The 7,747-nt window shown below is 45.1% G+C and overlaps 1 protein-coding gene across 1 annotated transcript; it reads right to left on the bottom strand.

Annotated features, from left to right (window-relative positions):
- Positions 1-482: 482 nt before the first annotated feature.
- On the bottom strand, positions 483-7,076 carry LOC122222915 (acyl-coenzyme A thioesterase 1-like). The gene is made up of 4 exons (XM_042943725.1): positions 6,494-7,076; positions 4,736-4,938; positions 1,710-2,370; positions 483-1,476 (listed from the first exon to the last, which is right to left on the bottom strand). The coding sequence occupies exons 1-3, from the start codon at positions 7,062-7,064 to the stop codon at positions 1,771-1,773; spliced, it is 1,374 nt and encodes a 457-aa protein (XP_042799659.1). The 5' UTR covers positions 7,065-7,076; the 3' UTR covers positions 483-1,476; positions 1,710-1,770.
- Positions 7,077-7,747: the final 671 nt, after the last annotated feature.

The following is a 7,747-nucleotide window of genomic DNA, read 5'->3' as shown; positions in this document are numbered from 1 at the left end:
AGTTCTCAATTTTCTTCTATTTTAGTCCTGACTTGGCAGAGCCAGAAACCACAAGCCTCAAGTTAGCACCCTTGCTAGAGTTTTTCAAAATGACATTTTATTTATTTAGGTGCTATCTGAATCTGAGGCAGGATTCTCAGTAATGTAGCAATTTAGAAAAATTCAATGAAAAAACAGAAGAGAAAGGGATATATAAATAATATAAATCATAATCCATATTAAGAAAAAAAGATCACGTTGCCATGTTTACATCCTAATAATCTTCCTTTCCTCAGGGCACCTGGGTGGCTCAGTCGGTTGAGCATCTGATTTTGGCTCAGGTCATGGTCTCACGGTTTGTGAGTTTGAGCCCTGCTTTGGACTCTGTGCCTCCCTCTCAAAAATGAATAAACATTTTTAAAAAGTTTTAAAAATCTTCCTTTTCTTTTTCTATAATTGTAAATATATTTCCATGTCTGTGTGGATTTCCTGTGCATATGCTATTAAATTTGATTTTCTCCTATTAATCTGTCTTATGTCAATGTGATTCTTAGTCCAGCTAGAAGGACTTATGACAGGACAGGAATTCTTGCTCCCCGACAGTGGAGACAAGGCTGAGACCACTGAAAGGAAACAGCAACTTTATCTGTAATGTCCCAATTTTAAACTTTAATAAAAGTTGCTTATACTTAAGGCTCTCTTTTCATTCCTGACATTGTTTGTATGGAGACTTGTTGCGGACTTTGAGTCTGGAGTTCTCTCTTGTCCAGCAAGAGAGTGGATGCAGAATTAAATGTGAGAGAGGCTAATGTCTGGGAGGAGACAAGAGCCCTGAGTAAGGATCTTTGCTCTGTTTTTATTAGGATCAGAACGCTTACAAAAGTGATGAACATGCAGAAAGAGACCATGAAACCATGAACATTAACTCATGTGTGTGAGAGAAAGGGGGTTTCAAAGATATGTAGTGTTAAGGGTTTGGGTCAATACAAAACAAAACCTTTTCCGCTGAGCAGATGGTTGTTTACACAGGCACGAGGCTCTGTGTCTGTTTATCTTAACTTGCCTAAGGGAGAAGACAGATACAGCAGGCTACCTCAGGGTCAACAAGGCAACTTTCTTTGGCTAATTAGCTCCACTCTGAGCAGCTTCACCCTGCTGCTGTCTATAGCCCTGTTGACCTATTCTGGACATTCCTTCCTGTGAAAGCAGCTTTCTGCTTTTGTACCATGCTGGGAGCGCTTTTCCCTGTTGACCTAATCTTGGATGCTTTCATTCTGTGGCTTCCCATTCTTATGCTTTTGTACTATGCTGGAGGTGCTTTCGCCCTGTTTACCTTGGATACTTTCATCCTAAACCTTGTTAACCCATTGGTGCAAGCTCAGGGAATTCCTAAACTTATTCCCCACAGAGACTATTTTTAACAGTAATGTTATTTAAAGAGAAAGGAATAAAAACCCAAAAGTGTTAGCATAATACCTCAGATAGAATTGACTTTAACTGATACTTTTTTTTTTTTTTCAACGTTTTTTATTTATTATTTTTGGGACAGAGAGAGACAGAGCATGAACGGGGGAGGGGCAGTGAGAGAGGGAGACACAGAATCGGAAACAGGCTCCAGGCTCCGAGCCATCAGCCCAGAGCCTGACACGGGGCTCGAACTCACGGACCGTGAGATCGTGACCTGGCTGAAGTCGGACGCTTAACCGACTGCGCCACCCAGGCGCCCCTAACTGATACTTTTTAGCATATAAAAGTCTCACCCTCACAACCTTCAAATACTGGGTTATGTCTTCAAGAGAGTCTGTCTGACTTTCCCCCACCCAAGTGTTTGTGGAAGAAAGTCTGGAGCTGCTTCCAAGCATCCACCTGGGCCATGGCATGAGCCCTGGTCTCTCCTCCCCAGATGACAGGACCACCCACCAAGGTGTGTAGGGAAGCCTGGCACAAGGGGAAGTAAGGAGGCTCAATATAGTGCCCTGCCCCAGGATAACAGATGATCTGCGGCTTTTCCTTACCATGGGCCTGTAAGCGCTTAGAGGCCTCATTAGCATAGAATTCACTCTTCCAGTTGTGGTCATCCAGACCTACTAGGAACAGGAAGGCATTCTCAGCCCTTTCCACAGGAATGAAACTCTTCTGGTCATGTCCCTCCAAAGGGCTGTTCAGCACATCCAGAATGTCTGCCAAGCCGTCTCTGGTCAGCTTGATGTGACTTTGGTCGAAGCCCACAGGAGGCAAAGTTTCATCCTTGTAGTGTAAGGTTCCCCCCACATTGGCCACAGAGCCATTGATTATGACGGCGGCGGTGATGCCTTTCAGGAACGAGGCCATGGAGAGGCAGAGATCACCTCCTTTGGAACTCCCAAGCAGCCCAACTCCTGGACCCTTTACCTGAGAAAAGAACAGAGGAGAGAGGAGAACGAGTCCATGAACAGTGCAGCATGATCTGTAGTGCCTGGAACTGGATACCAGGCAGAACTGAGTCAGAATCTGGGCTCTACCATTTGCCAATTTTACAACCTTGGGGTATTTACTTTTCTTCCTCTCTGTCTTTTTTTCTACAGTCTCTCCATCATCATTCTTGGGTGACTTCAACAACCATGTGGAGGACAGAGTAAATACTTTGGCTTCTCAGTTCCTTGACCTCAAACTTAAACAATGTTTTTTTCCCTACCCTGTCTCAGCCATCCACTCCCACTGTCATAACCTAAACTGAGTCATCATCAGTGAGTAGTTCATCTCTAAAACCTCAGCTTCAAGCATTCCACTCTCTGATCACCACCTTCAATAATTCCAGGTTAACCATTCTTGTACCACCCATTTCCACCTCTCGGTGGCCTTGACTACCACTGTTGTTTTAACTATCAGTATGTCTCTTGTGTTCTTACTTGCCTCTCACTTACTTTAGATTTCAAGCTTCTTTGTTATTATCACTTCCTTGTAACCACCCTTAACTCTAAGATCTCTCTGCCTTTGGTCATACTTTCCTGGAAAAACACTAACCTTGGTTAAACCCCCCTATTCACTTCCTCCAGGCCTGTATTTGTGCAAGTGAACACTGCTGGAAAAAAACTACACATTTATGCTGACAGAGCTTACTTTCATTTCATGACCACAAATTTCAGATAAGCATCCATATTTCCCATCCATCCTGCCACATTTCACTTATGTGCGCTTCCCACTTCTGTAAAAGACTGTGTCACACCTATCTCCTCAAGCCCCTGAACCTTTAACCTTGTTTCTTTCACTTTCAGCTCTTCATACTTGGAGGAGAAAATAAATAGCCCAGTAGGAACTGCTCATTTCCCCCTGCGAGATCTACTTAGTGCCATGTGAACTCAAGCTCTATACCTTCTCTTCTGTTTCCAAAGAAGCATCTCTGTGCTTATCAAAGGCCCCCTGCTGCTTGTACTTGGGATCTCCTCCACTCTCATTCTCAAGGACTTCCTTCCTACAATTACATCATCTCCCTCTCCTCTTTCATAACTTTCTTCTCAACTGGCCCATTCCCATCAGCGTACTTAAATGCTCTAGTACCTCTTCCATTTTCACAACAGTCCCTCCACCTCACATCCACTCTGCCCTAGTTTTCTACTCTCTTTTACAGCAAAATTTGTGGAGACAAAATTGTCTGTAGCTGTTCTTCTCGTCTTCCCTTTTCTACCAAATCCCCTCAGGGTAGCTTGGGTTTGCACTATTCCACAAGGACTGCTCTTGCCACAGTTACCAAAATCTTCTATTACAAGTGGCCATTTGAGGGGCGCCTGGGTGGCTCCAGAATTAAGGATCCGACTCTTGATCTCAGCTCAGGTCATGATCTCAGGGTCCTGAGTTTAAGCCCCACATCGGGCTGTGTGCTGAGCATGGGGCCTGGTTAAGTCTCTCTCTCTGTCTCTCTCTCAACAAATGACTAAACTTAAAAAAAAAAAAAAAAACCTAAAACAAACAAAAAACCAAATGGCCATTTGAGTCACCTGTCAACAGCAGTCTTTTTTTTCCTTATGACTTCTCCAATAGCACCCTTGACTGGTTTCAACCATTTACTCCTCATAAAAGAAAAGTACTAGGAATTAAATGATATATTATTACCATCCCAATTTTTCGGAGGAAAGGGAGGCCCCAAGGTCGTGGAACTAGTTACTAGTTGGTGAAATCAAACTTACATTTAACTTTAACTTTTGTCTGTCTACATCTTGTGCTGGTGCCATTACACCCTATCACCTTTTCTAAGAGTTCCACAGCTTCCCATCCACTGTGAGCTCTGAACTGTAAAATAAGTAAGGTGTATCTTCTGATCCTCTGATACTCTGAACCTATAAAGCCCTCAAAGCACTTCCTAATAACTAGCTTCTTTGGCGGCCCAGTCCTTCATTTAATACTGTGTTCTCAGAAGGGCCACAAAGAAGGGAGCATTGTTAGACACAAACATTTAACCTACGGCCTTCTGGAGATAAGTGATTACCTTTCCCTTTCCCTCTCCTTCCTGTATCGAACTTAGGGTTCTCACATGTGTTTGAGCTGATTATAATAAACTATAAAATACTGGAATTTAAAATTCCAAACCGAAGAAGAACATCTTTAGTAGCAGAATATATGGTAACATATAATTGCAGACAAACTGTCTACGAGAACTATAAATGGTAATGTGTGTTGGGTATTGGGAGTAGCTGTCGTGAATTTGTCAAGTTGTATCAAAACCAAGAGCAGTCAGGAGAACACCTGATACACAGATCACAAAACCTAGAGACATTCCAACCTCAGGATGATCCAGCAGGTAGTTCACAGCTTCTTCAAAGTACTCCAGGTGGAGGGTCTCTATGCCCCGGGGGAGGTCTTCATAGTTATAATAAGCCAGAGCCATCACAGCAAAACCCTTGCCAGCCAGCAGACAAGCTCGATATTCCAGAAGGCCACCTCCAGCTCCAAAAATGTCCACAATCCCAGGGAAGGGCCCAGGTTCTTTGGAAGAAGCAAAACACAAAACTGAACTATTTCTTAAACTCTTTGCAGTGGTGTCAAAAGCCATGTGTTGTCTACTTGGTGATGTCAAACTTTTCTGCTGACAATCAGAAATGTTAGAAGATCTCTGGCCTTCAAAGATCCAGACAGTGGCACAGGCTCAATCCACATTTCCCCTATGCCCAGAGCTTCAAAGCCCCATAGATTTTTTACAGTTAAGTATGCATTACTTTTCTAATTAAAAATAATTTACAAGTAGACAATGAAAACAGCAAAACCACTGCCCACTGCCCCCCCAAAAGTGACAATGCCAAATGCCAGAGAACATGTAGAGTAAGTGGAACCCTCATACATTGACGGTGGAAATGCAAAACAATACAGCCACTTTGGAAAACAGTTGAGCAATTTCTTATAAAGGTAAACATATACTTAATCATATGATTTAACAATCTCACTCCTAGGTGCTTACCCAAGAGAAATGAAAATTGGTGTTCATACAAAAACTTGTATGCAACAGTTTGCAGTGACTTTATTCGTAATCTCTAAAGACTTGAAACCCAGCCTGGAAACCCCCGTCCTTCAACTGTTGAATGAATAAAACTGAAGTATACCCACAGAATGGAGTACTACTAAGAAACAAGGAGAAACGATTGGATATACGGAGCATGAATGAATCTCAAATGCATTAAGCTAGACTCTGTTTATCGGACATTTTTACCATTTACACAAAAAGTTTATACCTAACATGCAAAATCTGAAAAAATGATAAGGCAAACACTTTACACCCAACACCTTAAGAAATAACTCAGTACTAACTATCCAAGCCCCGAGTATCTGTGCCCCTTCTCTCCCTTTTCACTATGCTGAATTTTATCATTCTCTTAATTTTCTTTACAGTATTACCACTTATACATGTACCTTAAACAGTATTTTATCTTGCCTATTTTTTGAGTTTTATTTATCTGAATGGAGTGATATTGAATGTGTTCTTCTGGGACTTCATTGTTTCACTCAGTACTCTTTTTGAAATTCATCCATGTTGATTTTTTTTTTTTTTTAGGGAAATAGCTTCTTTCCTTCCCTTTCCTTCCTTTCTTCCTTTCGGGGGGGGGGGGGGGGGGGGAGAATCCCAAGCAGTCAGCACAGAGGCGTTGCGAACCCACCAAGCCTGAGATTATGACCTGAGCTAAAACAAAGAATCAGACGCTTAATGGACTGAGTCACCCAGGCGCCCTATACCAGTTTCCTCAACCTTGATATACTGTGGGAGTTAGAAGTAAACTTGCTATACTGAGAAACTATTTTAAAAGTCGTTAAAGACTTGGAACTACCTATAAAATGTTTCGCTTTTACTTACAACTGTCTTTTCCATTTCCTTATGATGTCTTCTAACTGACCTCTAAGTTTTGGAGCAAGAGAGCCACCTCCCCAGGCAGGGTACACTTTAACGTCCCCACAGACCTCTGCAATGTTGGGAGTTACATCCTTACTCTTGGTAGACCTGCAGGAGGCCAGAGAAAGGCAGACAGGACAGCCTGGGACGCAACGCACTCACCGGGCGGCAGGAAGAGCGTGCCGCGCACCCGGCCCGCGCGTACCGGCACCCGCCGCATCCCCGGCCGCAGGAAGTCGCGCTCCAGCACCGCTCGGCCCAGGAGCCGCCCGGCGTCGGGCTCGTGGCCCTCGAGCACCTCCAGCTCCACGGCGAAGGGCGTCTGCACGTTCCGCTTCACCAGCCGCACCAAGGGCTTCTCGGGCTCCAGGGCCCAGAGCAGCCCCATGGGCTCGAGCCCCGTGAAGCTGCCGCCCAGCGCGGGCGCGCGCGCCAGGTCCAGGAGGCCGCCGGCGTCCGCTTGGTACCGCGCGCGGGCCCGGAAGAGCGCGCCATTCTCGTCGCGCAGGGACGCGCTCAGCGTGACGGGCTGTCCGGGAGCGAGGTCGCGCACCGCGATGTGCACGGGTTCGTCCCAGCAGCCGCGGCCCGCGGGCTCCAGGCGCCAGGTCGCTGTCCTCCGGGCAGGTGCCCACGAGACCCGGCCACCAGACCATAGCTTTGGAGAGCCTGGCAGCTGACCCCATCGGCGGAGTCCAGAAGCTCGCAGCATAGCCGCAGAGGAGACCCCCATTTTGTCTTTTGACTTTTGACTTTTGACCTCATTTCAATGAACACCGTGGAGAAAGTTAGAAACCAGTAGAGACCCTCTAGTGGCAGGTTGCCTCAGCTGCATGCTGAGCGCCCTGTGCGGCCAAGGAGGACGCCAAATTGAGCTTGGAGGGCCAGACTCTTGCACATCAGGTCAGTAGCTTACTTGTAAAAAAAAATAAAAAAAGAAAAAAAAGCCAAAGCGGCGCCTGAGTGGCTCAGTCGGTTAAGCATACGACTTGGGATCAGGTCATGATCTCACAGCTCGTGATTTTGAGTCAAGTCCGGTTCTATGCTGACAGCTCAGAGCCTGGAGCCTACTTCAGACTGTCTCCGTCTCTCTCCGCCCCTCCCCGGCTGGCGCACTCTCTCTCTCTCTCTCAAATATAAATAAACAAAAAATAAAAGAAAGAGCGAAAATAGATATACATGAACTTGCTTTACATACTGAAAAACCTGCACTTTTTATGTGGGATAAGAATTTCCTAGTTCTGCTTCTCATAAGCTTTTTGGCTTGTGCAGTGTTGGCTGCACAGGGGCCGGCTGCTGGCTGTCAATGGCTAAGACGAGTGCAGGCCTGGAATTGAGTTTTATCAATTTGTTGACTGATTCACTCCCATTAATAATTATAGGGCGTTTCATTAAAAGTGTGCATCATGGTGTTTT

This window comes from Panthera leo, chromosome B3, assembly GCF_018350215.1.
Source record: "Panthera leo isolate Ple1 chromosome B3, P.leo_Ple1_pat1.1, whole genome shotgun sequence".
Lineage (NCBI taxonomy): Eukaryota > Metazoa > Chordata > Mammalia > Carnivora > Felidae > Panthera > Panthera leo.
Note: the sequence above shows the minus strand (reverse complement) of the source record. Positions and strands in the feature narration are given on the sequence as shown.